Source organism: Leuciscus leuciscus, assembly GCF_965113295.1.
Source record: "Leuciscus leuciscus genome assembly, chromosome: 3".
NCBI classification, from domain to species: domain Eukaryota; kingdom Metazoa; phylum Chordata; class Actinopteri; order Cypriniformes; family Leuciscidae; genus Leuciscus; species Leuciscus leuciscus.
The window spans coordinates 42,974,166-42,989,345 of record NC_138727.1 but is presented as its reverse complement, the minus strand read 5'-3'; the positions used below and the strand labels follow the sequence as shown (position 1 = coordinate 42,989,345).

The following is a 15,180-nucleotide window of genomic DNA, read 5'->3' as shown; positions in this document are numbered from 1 at the left end:
TTTCAGACAGTCTCTCTCCACTGGGACGACTAGGGTCCTTGCCAAGATATGGGAGGACATTACAAATGTACTTGTGTCGCAAGCCACCCAAAACTTGATCCCAAACTTGTCAGGTTTAGTTGCAATATACTGCAGGAAACAGCAGCGAGTCAAGTTCTCTGCTTTTAGCAGCCCTCCCTCCCCACACATACAAACAAGCCACCAGCAACCATTCACACACACACACCCCCCCCCCCCCCCCAACCCCCCTGCAGATTGCTCAGGTAATGACCACATTTACACATGAATTGATGCTAATGATAGCCAAAAGACTGGCCAGTTAGCATCCACTTGGCTAAAGGAGGGTTAAAAAACTCTGGGACTTCTAGTGTTAAGACAGGGGAACACAAGACAGGAATCATGACAGGAAATTAACAATGTTGGTGATCAATGAATTCCATTTTATGGACAAAAAAAATAACAAAACACAGACATTTTTCAAATGTCTTCTTTGATTGTAGAATAAAGAAAGTCATACAGGTTTTTAGACAACATTAGAATGAGTAAATTATGACAGAATTTACACTTTTCCTTTAATTAAAAAATATTTAAAAAATCTAACATGACATCGACAGAGATTTAAAAACAACAATAATATAACTAATAATATGAACTATATCCAGATTAGATACAGTTCATATTATCAACTCTTTTCCCACCAGCACTTTCTAAAGAAGTTACCTGCCAGCTCCATCATATTCACTAAACTTTCATTTTAAACTTGATGAATGTGTAAACAGTCAATATACCATAAGAAAGAACAGAGCGTCTGCTTTTAAACAAACCAACAAACAAAAAAACATTATTATTATTATAATAATCACATCGGCTTATTGCATGTAAGCAGTCTTCTATCCGCTCCTCCTTCGTTTGTTTTTGGATCCGTGGTTGCTGCACTATTTCAGAAGATGTGTAACTGCTTCCTCTACTGTATAACAGTCAAAACATGGATTGCCTGAAAAACTCGTCCATGGCGGGAAAGTGTTGTGTCAATCGTGTTAATGGCAGGGAAAGAGATAATAGTGCCTAGGTCTAACCTGAACAATAACATGAATTTATTTTAATTACATCACCTTAGGCTCAAAGAATCAAAAGCACGTACTGCGGCCCGAGTCGTTAGAAGGCACAGATGAGGAAGACCCCATCACAGCTCTGGAGTGGGACCCTCTCAGCACAGACTACCTACTGGTGGCCAACATGCACAATGGCATTAGACTGCTGGACTCTGAGTCTCTATGCTGCATCACTACCTTTAGTTTCCCCAGTGCTGCTGCCTCCGTGCAGTGTCTGGCCTGGGTGCCCAGCGCCCCTGGCATGTTTATCACAGGGGGTAAGATAAACACACACAGAAGGGCCAGTGGGAAATAGTAGTTTTAATCTTAACAGACCAGCTTTGATCTGATTTTAGAACTATCATTTAATTATTAATTACATTTACAGTTTAACGTAAAACAGCTGGGGTGTAGATTGAAATGGAATGATCAGTCATATTTGCATATTCACATCAGTAAAAAACATTTTTTTTATCTTATATTGAATTCTCAAGATTCTCAAGTTGGTGTGCTAAGAGTATGGAACGTATCAAGAGCGACACCTCTGGATAACTTTAAACTGAAGAAAACCGGCTTCCATGCACTTCATGTTTTAAATTCCCCGCCAGCAAAGAAATGTATGTGTTTTCATGTTCACCATTTAGCACTTATGTAAATGTGTTTGTGTACGGCATTATAGTGACTCATATTGATTTTGGTGTTATCTCTCTCTTAGCATTTAGCTCGAGTTCCCCTTCCAAGAATCACTACACCTCCTCCACTAGCGAGGCTGTGCCTCCACCTACTCTTTCACAGAACCAGGCCTTCTCCCTCCCACCCGGGCACGTTGTCTGTTGTTTCATGGATGGGGGAGTAGGACTGTATGACATGGGTGCCAAAAAGTGGGACTTTCTGCGGGATCTGGTAGGAAAACTGACATATTGTTACCTGTGGACTAACAAACAATGAAAAACCCTGAAATGATTATTACACTTTTTATATTTAATATCTACACAGGGATTTTTAAAAAGTTAGTTGTAGGTTATCTTATTAATAAAATGGATGCATTCAAGTAAGCACCAATGGCTCAAAATGATGCATTTATATTAGTCATTCTGCTTTTGAAGTGGTGCTCTTCCGTCCTAGTGCTGATCAATTCAACAAGAGTTCATGTTGTTTTCTCAGGTAAACAGCTCTTGTAGTTACCTTGATTGTTGTTAATGACGGAAAATACAACATAACCTTTTCACCCCATGGTTAAGTAAGGAATAATTGACAACAGGCCACTGAATTATCATAAATTAATGCACAACTGAGGTGATAACGCGCCCGCAACACAAAACATAATGTGCTGACCTCGGGTGTCTAATTTTCCGAAGTGGCCCTGCATTAATTTTCAATAATTCAACAGTCTGAACTCAATTATTTTGTTTATAACATTAATACATGTACTTATGGTTATCTCAGGACATGTGCATTTCTTTCACTACTGATTAAGCATCCTGTGTCTGCACAACATATAACCCACATACATCATCACTTTTTTATTTTATTTTTTTTACTGTATTTCCTTTTAAATTTTCACCCAGCTATTGAAGCGCTTTCCATAGATATAAAAAATGTTTAAAGAATAAAGTTTTAATTTAAATTTGAGTAATTTGGTCATTATGCTTTTGTAACTTTCATTAGTTTGTGTGCGTTGTTTAAATATTTATAATTAGCTTTCATTTTTTTAATTTCAGCTTTAGTCTTAGTTTTAGCAGTTTTACTATTTAAACATAAAATACCATATTTATTTTATATCAGTTCGTTATCAAAGCAACCTTTTAAAGGTTAGTGCGCTTGCACATGAAGAGGGGTGTGGGGAGAGCACCTTTAACATGTAGTTGCGAATTAATGAAGGGTAGTTGACATGTAGTTGTAAATTAATGAAAGGTAGTTGCAAATTAATGAGAGGTAGTTGACATGTAGTTGCAAATTAATGAAAGGCAGTTGACATGTAGTTGCGGCTTAATTTCGATAAAAATATTTTTAAGACTAGTTTTAGTTTACAATAACAATGATGTCATCATAATGATTATATCATTATAATACAAACATGTAAGGTTTTTATGACTTTGTTTTTGTCACAGGGTCATGTTGAAACTATCTTCGACTGCAAATTCAAGCCAGATGACCCAAACATTCTAGCTACAGCTTCATTTGATGGGACGATAAAAGTCTGGGATATAAACACCTTAACTGCTGTGTACACATCTCCGGGAAATGAGGGAGTGGTGTACTCTCTGTCCTGGGCCCCTGGTAAGAACGATACACACTATTAGAACAGCCCATGTTACTGCTGCAGTTTCATACAGGTTTTGTTTCTGTGTAATTCTTTCCTTCATTTCTATGTTTCACTGTAACCCAAAGGAGACTTGAACTGCATAGCAGGAGCTACGTCAAGAAATGGCGCCTTTATTTGGGATGTTAAAAAGGGAAAAATGATCACAAGATTTAATGAGGTAAACATTTTTTAAGGATACTAATTATGTAGAATTAATAACTCTAATTTATGAGATTAAAATAGCTATAATTGTTATTTTAATTTTGATTGCACAATCGTAATCTTTTGTCGTTTATTCAATCGTTTATTTTTTTACTGGAATTGTGTTGCAGCATGGGAAGAATGGTATTTTTTGTGTTGCTTGGAGTCATAAGGATTCCAAAAGAATAGCGACATGCAGTGGAGATGGATTTTGGTGAGTCCATTTTTAGTTTTGGCTAACATTCCCACAAGCCTTAGTCCATCCATGTAATGAAGCCATATTGTCCTCATACTCAAGGACATGATATTGTTATTGTTTTATTGTGTGTGATTTCAGCATAATTCGAACCATTGACGGCAAAGTGTTGCACAAATACAAACATCCAGCAGCAGTGTTTGGCTGTGACTGGAGTCAAAATAACAAGTATGTGATCAGTGTGTAATCAGATACACAAACAGATGACAGAACCTTTTTACCAGTATTATTTTCTCTTGCCATCACAATTATAATTCATTCATTCTCACTCTCTCTCTTTTACTCTTGCAGAGATATGATTGCCACTGGCTGTGAAGACAAGAATGTTCGAGTCTATTACTTGGCCACCAGTTCAGACCAGCCACTAAAAGTCTTTACAGGTCACACGGCCAAAGTATTCCATGTGCGTTGGTCACCTCTCAGAGAGGGCATACTGTGCAGCGGCTCAGATGATGGGTAATCACTCAATTAAAAGCTCCATTTACAGTCTTAATATACACTACCGCTTTGTTTAGGGCCAGTAAGATTTTTTCTTTTTTTAAGAATTGAACACTTTTATTCAGCAAGTGTAACCGGTGGCTCGTGATGCCAAGCGTGATGCGTAAGGACACATTCAATTGATCGAAAGTGATTGTAAATATCAAGCAGCACAACCATTTTCAACTATGATAATAAGAATTATTACTTGAGCACCAGCATATTAGAATGATTTCTGAAGGATCATGTGACACTAAAGAGTGGAATAATGGCTGCTGAAAATTCAACTTTGGCATTACAGGAAGGCTTCTTTCATTTCAAACATTAAAAAAATCTTACTGACCCCAAACAGGAGTGTACATGTTTTAATAGCATTACAAATGATCATTCTCAAATTTACCTTGGGACTTTTTTTTGTGGACTTAATTATAAAAACTTGAATAATGAATTGAAAAAAATGTATAGTATAACTAAATAAAATGATAATGAACATAGTATTACAAAAATAATCATTGAACCATCATCATCATCATCATACCTTTTATTTACAGATTTTGTAAAGTAAAAAAAAAAGGAAATATGTTTTCCTTATGTGCCTTATTGTTGGTAAACTTTAGTGCTAATGAACATATCTCACTGTTTAATTTAAAGGTGCAATAAACTGTTTATAATTAGCCTATAAACTCACTTAATGAGAGCCTCTGTGTTGAGATCACATGATCATCCAATTTATATCATCTTGTTCTTAGAAACTTTCACTTGCAGAGTAAATAAATCATGGCTGACAGTGAATAGGACATTTCTACTATGGCACTAGTAACTGTGAATTTGTGCATGAATTTGTCTATACGTATCAGTTCCCAAAACAACATAAATATGACTGAGTGCACCTTTAACTTCATAAATGGATGTGTATCTGTGTGTATGTTGACTAGGACTGTCCGTATCTGGGATTATACCCAAGATGCTTGCATTAACGTGCTGAGTGGCCACACCGCTCCAGTTCGGGGTCTCATGTGGAACACAGAGGTGCCGTACCTTTTGACCTCAGGGAGCTGGGACTACACTATCCGTGTCTGGGACACCAGAGATGGCACCTGTCTAGACACTGTATATGACCATGGAGCTGATGTCTATGGTAGTGTATTAAATGTATATGCTGCAGACAAAATTATGCTGTCATCCTTTATGCACTTTTTTCAAAGAAATGGCTTATTTAATTGATACATTTTATACATTGTGATATCTAAATACAGTTAAATGATTCAAGTTCTGTAAATGAAGGCAGGAAAAGCAGAACACTGCACAGTTAAGAGACCTAAATATGTAATTGGAACACTTATTTTTTGTCCAAGGACTGTCTTATAGTAGAATTTATCATACAGTAGTAGGGATATCATTTTGTGTCATTCCAAGATAATAATACATTATTTATGCAGCTTTGTCAATCATATGAAATCCCCCAGGTCTAACATGTCACCCCAGCCGTCCATTTACCATGGCTTCCTGCTCCAGAGATTCCACGGTCAGACTTTGGTCACTCACTCCTCTAATTGCTCCCTTAGTGGTCAACATCCTTACTGACCACAGCTGGGATGACATCATTGGCAGCACAGGTTAAAACAAAAGCAGATATTATATACTGTTTGCATGGATTGGTTTTGTAAAAACATTAACCACATGTATTTCTTGAGTGTAGATCGCGCTATGGTTCCTGGAGCCCATCCCCTCCTGTGTGGAAAAGTGTCCAGAGATATTAAACAGGAGCTGGATAAACTCTCTAGCGACGTGCGCATGAAGAAGCTCAGATGGTTCTCTGAGTGTTTCTCAGTAAGTAAATCTCAACACAGAACTCTCACAGGAGTTTATTTAGAAGTCTAAATAAGGGGTTATGTACTCTCTCTTTGTAGCCACCAGGAGGGAGTCATAACCTGTGGGATCTGGTTGCTGTAATCAACGGACAGGATGATAGTCTTCTTCCACAGAACTATGGGCAGGGCATCATGCATATGAAACACTTGGTCCGCTTCAAAACTGTGAGTGAATAAACTGTGATGTAACATTCTTATAGTGGGTTTTGGTGCATATTAAGTTTTCAATACTTCTACTGTAGTTTGTATCTACTTTTTGTAATTATTTACCATGTGTCCCTTCCCTGTAGTCTGAAGCACAAGAGCTGACCATAGTAAAGATGTCAAAGTTTGGGGGTGGTATTGGAGCCCCTAGTAAAGAAGAAAGGCTCAAGAATGCAGCAGAAATCCATATCAGACTGGGACAAATCCAGAGATACTGTGAGCTTATGGTGGAACTGGGAGAGGTAAAATCTAAAAGATTTAAAAGCTACTGAAATTATTTTTTCTTTTTTATGTCATTTTCTGAAATGTTATATATATATAATTGGATTGTCAATATATATTTTTAAATGTTTTTATAATAATTAGTCAATGACATAATATGCTGATTAAGTAATCTAATTAATCACATAGCAATATTTGCTGATAGGTTGGGGTTTAAAGGAATAGTTCAACCAAAAATGAAAATTATCCCATAATTTACCTCAAGCCATCCTAGTTGTATATGACTTTCTTCTTTCAACCGGACACCGTCGAAGTTATAATAAATAATATACTGCTCTTCCCAGCTTTGTAATGGCATTGAATAGTGCCTACGTTTTTGAAGTGCATACATTCATCATAAAAGTTATCCATATGACTCCAGTGGTTTAATAAATGGCTTCTGAAGTGAAAATGATGGGTTTTTGTAAGAAAAATATCCATATTTAAAACTTTTTAAACTATAATCACTGGTTTCTGGCAACGGCCATACACACGTTCACAAGAGAGTCGAGTTCCAGCAGAGGGGTGACCTCTGATCCAATGTATAACGTAGCTCCTCTTCTCTTATCGAAATCCTCTTACAGTTTTCTTTTAAACTTCCAGTTTTAGACTTCTAATTCGTGACCAGTGTTTTGTTTTGCTCTATCCTCTGCGCTTCCGCGTTCATCAGTTCTCACCTAAGGTCACTCTTCCGCCGGAACGCGACTCTTTTGTGAACACGTGTATGGCCGTTGCCGGAAGTCAGTGATTTATAGTTTATAAAATTTTAAATATGGATATTTTTGCAAAATATCTTGCAAAAACCCACTGCTTCACTTCAGAAGGCATTTATTAAGCCACTGGAGTCATATGGATTACTTTAATGATGGATGGATGCGCTTTTTAGAGCTTCAAAAACTTTGGGACTGTTCAATGCCATTACAAAGCTGGGAAGAGCCAGGATATTTTTTATTATAACTCCAATTGTGTTTGGCTGAAATATATACAACTAGTATGGATTGAGGGTGAGTAAATTATGGGATAATTAAATTTTTTTGGTGAACAGTTCCTTTAATTGTTGATTTAGTTGTGTTTAATGTTTTATTTCAGTGCTTTATAATTAATCACACTAAAGTAACATGGTAAATTGACCCCCTTAATTATTTCAATGTTCAAAGGTTCAGTAAGCACTTTTAATGTTTTTGAAAGAAACATACAGTAAAAACAATATTGTTGTAAAATATTATTCATATTTAAAATAAACTGAATTTTCTGTAACTATTTCTCCAGTATTCAGTGTCACATGATCCTTTAGAAATCATTATAATGCTGATTTGGTGCTCAAGATAAATGTCTCATTATTATCAATGTTGAAATAAAGATGTGCTGTTTAAATAAATAGTGATACAATATATTCAGGATTCTTTGATGAAAAAAAAATAAACATCATTTATTTGAAATGTAAATCATCATAAATGTCTTTACTGTTACTTCTGATCAATTTAATGCATCCTTGCTGAATAAAATTGTTGATTTATTTACAAAAAAATATATATATATTATATGAGAAAATAGAAGGTTTGTCTTTTTTTCTTTCAGAAATGTAATTTTCTGATGATTTTGTATGTTTTTGTTGTTTTATGTGTTTAGTGGGAGAAGGCTCTTTCTGTGGCCCCTGGTGTCTCCATGAAATACTGGAAAAAGCTCATGCAAAGGTATCTCATATACTGCTCTGCATTTGTAAATCCAATGTTGTGAGTTTTTCACCATTTATTAACTGCTCAATGTAGGAGAGCAGACCAGCTCATGCAAGAAGGCAATGATGATGTCATCCCATACTGCATCGCCACTGGTGAGGTGAAAAAGCTAGTGAATTTCTTCACCTCTAGAGGTCAGCTGAAGGAAGCTGTGCTGGTGGCTCAGGTACAGGGCACTGTTATCTTTTTACCCATTTAGAGAGTTGATGTAAGACTGTGAATCTCTTGTGTTGAGTTTCATAATAAATGAGACTAAGGGCCAGATTTAATAAACAGGGCAAATTAGTGCCGATAAGAGCTTCCAAAAAGCGCCGATGGGAGTGGAAAGTAAATCCTGACAGTATTTTTTTAACGGCAAAAGAGGATTTGCATTGGCGCTATCTTTTAGTAAATCTGGCCCTATATATTATAAATGAGAATACACTTTGTTTTATCAGGGTGCTTGTGAAGGCAATATCCATGGCCCTCAGATCACATCTATAAACCATGCTGCAAACTCAGACAATGACAACATAGAAAAATACTGCGGGTAAGTTATACTTAGTTTAAGCCGAAATCAAGTGTTTCACACAAAATCAGTGTTTTCTCTTTTTCTTAACCACTCCCTTTGTCTAGGATGTTGCACAGAGTATGTAAAGAGCTGGCTGAGTGGTATTTCCAAGATGGCCGTGCTGTGTTGGCAGCTTGCTGTCATCTAGCTGTAGACAACACAGAAGTAAGCTCACAATAATGAGAGATATGATTGAACACCAATAGCAACATTTAAAATCAGACGAACCTCTAACAATATCATGTCAATGTTTAGACAATTAAATAACACGATAAAGCCAAGCAAGGACAATTAATATCTCTTGGACAATTTAATATAAATTATTATTTATATTATTTTCAAGACAGTTGCTCTGCTTTTTAAAAGTTTTGGGTCAGTAATATTGTGAAATATTAGTAGAATTTAAATCAAATCTATTTTAATATTTTTTTAAAATATTAATTGATTTCTGTGATGGCAAAGCTGAATTTTCAGCATCATTACTCCAGTCAGTCACATGATCCTTCACAAATGATTCTAATATGCTGATTTGCTACTCAAGAAACATTTTCTATTATTGTCAATGTTGAAAACGGTTGTGCTGCTCAATATTTTTGTGATACATTTTTCAGTTTCAGAAGAAAAGATTTATTTAAAATAGATTTTCATTGTGACCATATAAAAGTATTTTTCACTTTTGATCAGTTTGGTGTGTCCTGGCTAAATAAAAGAAATGTAAAAGAAGAAAGAAGACATTACTGACCCCAAACTTTTGAATGTTAGTGCATATGTCAGACGGTATAAATTAAAGGCAGTACAAAAACTACTACCGCGATGCATAAATACTTGTTTGCCTTTATAGCAACGAGAACTGAATGAGAAATATGTTTAATTGTCATAAAAATGTCACAATGCAAAACATCTTAATGATCCTTAAAATATGCTTGATTTGTTTTGTGTAATATATATAAGTCATGTTAGGCAAGTGATGTATGATGTTTTTATCTCCTTGTGTCAGCTGGCTATGGCGTCTCTGATCAGAGGCAATGAGCTGGAGCTGGCAGTGTGTGTGGGCACAGTCCTGGGAGAATCAGCCTGTAAAGCCACCCACTACGTTCTGGAGCTCTTGGCCAGGAAATACATGACCACTGCCACCTGGTAAGCATACAACTGATCAATGCATCTTTGCATCTTTTCTTAAAGTCAAGTTTAAAAAGGGAAACCAGGTTTTTGTTCAAAACTGAATGACCAAATATGTAACTTTGAATCACATTTCCTTTAAAATAGTTTGCACACTTTCCTGTAAATGCAACCCATCTCTTATCATCAGTCATCCACAGAAGTGTTGACATGATCCTGATAGTCATCCTTACTGCACACCTGTTACATTTTTCATTTCCATTTCTCTCTAGCTTTCCATCTGTGACATACAGGTATTTTCTCTGCCTCCCTTTTCTGCCTCCCTGGTTTATATGCTTAATGCTTATTCATAACAGATTATCTCTTTAATACTATAAATCATGACTGCGAGCCCCCTTCAGGATTTAATCTGTTGACATTTTAAAATGCATTCAGTCAACTTTAACTACCCATGTTAATATAACTTAGGTGATCATTGACGTACAGTATTCTTAGGTGCCACTTTAAAGGGATATGTCTCACAGAAATTAAACTTGTCCTCATTTAGTCAAACAAACTTTTTTTCTTCTTTGGAACTGATTTTCCATTTAAAAATGTTTGAGAAAAAAAAAAGTAAAAAAAGACTGCAAAGCATTAAAAGGGATGCAACATTTATTTTTGTGATGGCAAAGATAAATTTTCACCAGTCTTCAGTGTAATGCGATCCCTCAGAATTCATTCTAATATGCTGATTTAGTGCTCAAGTAGCATTTCTTATTGTCACAGTTGAAAAACCATTGTGCAGCTTAATATTTTTGTGGAAACCGTGATATATTTTTTTAAAGCATGTTTTTAAATAGATTTTTTTGTAACAATGTAACATTCTTTACCATTATGATACCCTTTGATTGTTGCATTTAAAACATCCTTGCTGAATAAAAATATTTGTTTCTTTCAAATATGTGTATACTGTATATATTCAGAAAACTTGGAATATAGAGCACAAGTCATGTAGACTACTGTTACAATATTTTTATGGTACTTTTTGACAGCTTCAAATATTTTGTGGCTAAAATATTCAAAAAACTCACTTTTTGTTTTCAACAGAACAAATCAAATATTTATTCACTTTTCCCATTACATAACTCATGCTGCATTGGGTCTTCTACTCTCCAGGGATCTTGCAGCCAGATTACTTCAGATGATCCCTGATAACGAGATCTTGTTAGCCAAACTGTGTGCCTTCTACCCTGGCAGCTCAGCCGAAATCAACGACCTGCACGAAAAGGTGACTACTTCATTCATACGTCTCAATGCTGCACATTAGTCTTAAATCGATTCAAATGTTATTAGTTCCCATTAATTTTAGAAGGAATTGTTGCCATTTTCTCAACATTCAACAATCTAATGAAAAATAATTATCATATTGAGTGTGAAGGTCCAAATAAGAACATATAGTGTTTATTATTTGACGTGAATATGATATTTTTCTGCACAGTCAGAAATGCATTTATTTATTTATTTGTTTATTTTTCTAAGTGCAATAATTTGTAATATTATAATTTTTTTCCCAGTGTGGTCTACCGACTTTAGAAGAATGTAAAGAGCTTGCTGAGAATACACATGCTGAGGGAGACATCTTCCAAGCAGTAAAGTATTACCTCCTGAGCACAGAACCAGAAAAGGCTCTTCCCATCGGGATCACATTTGTCAAAGGTGAGTGTCCGAGAGACTCGGTTCATGTCTCAAAGCAGTGCCATTTCCAGCATGCCCACATTCTGCACACAATGCATATATAGCATAGGCCTACTTCCATTTTCTCAAGCAAACTTTTAAAGGTTGATTGAACGATTAAATGAAGAAAAAGTTGACTCACTAATGATGCACTTGAAAAATGTGTGAATTTTGTCAAAGTATGGGAACTTTATATTTTGTTGCAAAAGTGTTGTTTCTAGTCACCATTAGAGTGATTAGAGTTTTCTTCTGTGAAGTTTCTTCCGTTTCAGTGAGTGTATACAATTTGTTTTGATGTATCACAAAAAAAATCACAAGACTTTATCATTCAAAGGCATAATTGTTGTCTTGAAGAATTAGAAGGGACCTATTGTGCCCTTTTTCAGTCTTTATTTTGTTTGGGGTCTACTAAAATAGTTTTTCATGCTTGAATGTTCATAAAAGACATTATTTTTCTCATATTTTACAGTGTTGCAGCACCTCTCCTCCCAATCTGTCAGTAACGCTGTTTAGTTACCATCTCCATGAAGCCCCTCCTTCTGAAAAGCGCAATGTGCTCTGATTGGTCAGCTGGTCAAGTGTGTTGTGATTGGTCAACCGCTTCCAGTTTCAGAAATGTCACTCCCCTTACCATAACTGCGAGTTTCAACACGCTACTAATGCAACTTAACCAGGCCTCGTCCCTTTATTTTGTATATGCCTTGGGTGTGAATGATTTAAATGAGGGATATTGTGATGTGTACATTTCCCAGAAGAAAACTCAAGGTGTTTCAGAGAGTTCAGAAACAGAGCATACTAATATAGAGAATAACTTTGTGCTTGACTTTGGGCTTTGTAACTTTGCAGTTTGCTCAAAAAACAATTTGCACTTTTTTATGCTCAAACAACATTACACACTAAAGAAAGTAAAAAAAAAAAAAAAACATAATAACAGGAAGCCTTTAAAGGTCTTAATTTGACCAACAATTTATTACTGACTCTCTCTCCCCTCATAGAGCAGCTGAGCTCTCCTGACTGGCCAGTGGACTCAGTGTACCACATCCTAGACCTGCTGAGCTACATCAGAACAGACCGTCTTATTCTTCCAAAGTGTAGCGAGTAAGTCAATGACCGTGCCTCAAAAACAGCTGTCATTGATGTAATTTATAGTAGCTTGCATTATATGTTCATCTCATTATCTCTCTCTGTCTTTGGCTAGAGACCGCAATGAGTTGCTTATTCTCTGTGGGTATATTGGTGCACTATTAGCCATTGGGAGACAGTATTCAAGTATAGTGCCAGCACTGTATGAATACACAAGGTATGTTAACTGTGGGATTTATATCAAGTAACTCAGTTATTGGTGATCACAAGTAATGTCTCTCTCTCTCTATTATCCTCCATCAGTCAGCTGCTGAAGAGAAGAGAGGTGGCTGTACCACTGCAGATAGAGCAGTTGTCTGTAGAGTTGGAGGCCTGGAGAGCCTGCACACAATCCCTCAAGTCTGTACCACAATACATTACTCTAATTCATATCAAAACAACAGCTCTGTATCAAGACCTACTTAGTCAGTATTTTAAAGCATCATTGGCTATTCCAAACAGTATGCAGCACAATTATAAGATACCTCATTTTGAACAATTTCCAAGCTAGCATTGTATTTATAACTCATGGAAAAAAGCAAACCCAAAATGCACTGCAGTTAGCCTTAAGCCCAAAATATACTTCAATTTTGACGTAATCACTTAGCGTATGTGTACATTCGGACACATGGTCCATCAAAGTATACTTGATTTGAGAGTGTGAGCGGACACAGGTGGTTGACACATGCACACTAGACAGTTCCAACTCCAGTGTCTGTCTGTGCTATTTCTCGAAGTTATGACCAATAAAAATGTCTTTATACTCTTAAATTCGGCATGAAATGACAATTCACTATCTATTTTCGAAATGCATGGTATAGGTCTTATTGTGAACTCTGTGTATATTTTTCTTTATTTCTTTTTTTTTCTTTGTTTTGACCCATCATTTTTAATCAAAGTCATGACCAATAAAAATGTCTTTGTAGTTTATACTCTTAAATTCGGCATGAAATGACAATTCACCCTATCTATTTTCTAAATGCATGGTATAGGTCTTATTGTGAACGATTCCTCTTTGTACGTTTCTTTTTTTCTTTCTTTCTTTTTTGACCCGTCATTTTTAATCAGTCATAACTAACGTCTAGTGAAAAGGACAGACTGATGTACGCAGGACTTCTCCAATCATTGAGTCAGCTTAAACCCTGCACCTGCAAGCTTGTATTCATGCTCCCATTTTTTAAAGCAATGCCCACAAGTCCCTAAAAAAAGTCCCAGCCCTACATTTCTGACAATCCGTTACACTCGGATGTACATTAAAATGGAATAAAAAGATTTGTTGCCACTTCTGTATCAACACAACTTTAAATAAGAGTTGCGGGTATCTATTAAATGCCTCACACATTGACTTGTTAACAGGGTGCTTGTCTATTGTAGTTGTTCAGTCTCTACTCTACTGTCTCGGGACAGTAACTAATTAGTGCAAAAAAGATCAAAGCACATGTGTCTGTATTTGTTGGCTGCATACGCCATTAATGGTTACTTAACTGAAAAGAGGCAGCCTCAAAGTCATAAAGAAATTACCACAATTTAAAGGTGCAATGCGCAACATTTCATGTTAAAAATACCAGTTTTTCTAACCCATACATGCTTAAACAATTGCCTGATCACTGCGATTGCCTCTATAATCCTGTACAGTAAAATAAATAAGAGGGATTCGGGACGGAATGAGCGTGCACACCTCTGGTTGCAGTTTCGCGTGTCGCCAGAGGGGGCATAGTTCTCAGAGACTTCCGCATTGCACCTTTAAGCTTAACAAGGAATAACAGTCAATTTTATAATGGTTACTTTTCTGAAATAGGACATTATTGGTGACATATGAGGCCGAGAAATGTAGCCTTCAAAATGAGACAGCTAAAGTTTGGGCTTTAGTAGGAAGCTGCCTATGTACTGTAGGCAGTAGACAACAAGACAGCCCACTTGGTTTTACAAAAGATCTAACATTTCTGCTAACAATTGAAAATACTTGGATACTCTCTATGCATACACAGGGCGGCAGAAGACACCTCATGTGTGCCACCATCTGAGGCCCAGAAAACGGAGTACAGTCAGCTCTTGAGTCGGATGAGAGAGGAGCCCATCAAGGGCCTAGAGGGTCCTGACTATGTCACTGGCTCCAACTTGCCCAGCCACTCTGACGTCCAGATTTCCTGCTTCACTGGCCTCAGGATACAGGTGGGTTTCTTGTGGGTAGACTTGAATTTTTAGCACTATACCTTAAATGTCTTTGTGCATCTGCTTGTACTGCTGCAGATAGAGCAGTTACATCTGCCTTTT

General features: G+C 36.4%; 1 protein-coding gene across 3 annotated transcripts in view; it reads left to right on the top strand.

Annotated features, from left to right (window-relative positions):
- The window catches only part of wdr17 (WD repeat domain 17), a 41,815-nt gene that overhangs the window by 24,891 nt on the left and 1,744 nt on the right, over window positions 1–15,180 (top strand). For 2 of the 3 annotated variants that reach the window (XM_082163215.1, XM_082163213.1), the window contains exons 5-29: window positions 1,118–1,369; window positions 1,586–1,708; window positions 1,807–1,994; window positions 3,203–3,371; window positions 3,483–3,574; window positions 3,729–3,811; window positions 3,935–4,021; window positions 4,145–4,309; window positions 5,266–5,468; window positions 5,797–5,946; window positions 6,030–6,160; window positions 6,241–6,366; window positions 6,492–6,647; window positions 8,296–8,360; window positions 8,436–8,568; window positions 8,840–8,931; window positions 9,018–9,117; window positions 9,950–10,089; window positions 10,344–10,364; window positions 11,227–11,338; window positions 11,625–11,766; window positions 12,780–12,882; window positions 12,983–13,084; window positions 13,171–13,266; window positions 14,895–15,078. In XM_082163215.1, coding sequence (XP_082019341.1) covers window positions 1,118–1,369; window positions 1,586–1,708; window positions 1,807–1,994; window positions 3,203–3,371; window positions 3,483–3,574; window positions 3,729–3,811; window positions 3,935–4,021; window positions 4,145–4,309; window positions 5,266–5,468; window positions 5,797–5,946; window positions 6,030–6,160; window positions 6,241–6,366; window positions 6,492–6,647; window positions 8,296–8,360; window positions 8,436–8,568; window positions 8,840–8,931; window positions 9,018–9,117; window positions 9,950–10,089; window positions 10,344–10,364; window positions 11,227–11,338; window positions 11,625–11,766; window positions 12,780–12,882; window positions 12,983–13,084; window positions 13,171–13,266; window positions 14,895–15,078 — 3,215 coding nt within the window. The remainder of the gene's footprint in view (window positions 1–1,117; window positions 1,370–1,585; window positions 1,709–1,806; window positions 1,995–3,202; window positions 3,372–3,482; window positions 3,575–3,728; window positions 3,812–3,934; window positions 4,022–4,144; window positions 4,310–5,265; window positions 5,469–5,796; window positions 5,947–6,029; window positions 6,161–6,240; window positions 6,367–6,491; window positions 6,648–8,295; window positions 8,361–8,435; window positions 8,569–8,839; window positions 8,932–9,017; window positions 9,118–9,949; window positions 10,090–10,343; window positions 10,365–11,226; window positions 11,339–11,624; window positions 11,767–12,779; window positions 12,883–12,982; window positions 13,085–13,170; window positions 13,267–14,894; window positions 15,079–15,180) is intronic. The other variant, XM_082163214.1, reaches the window with a different exon arrangement.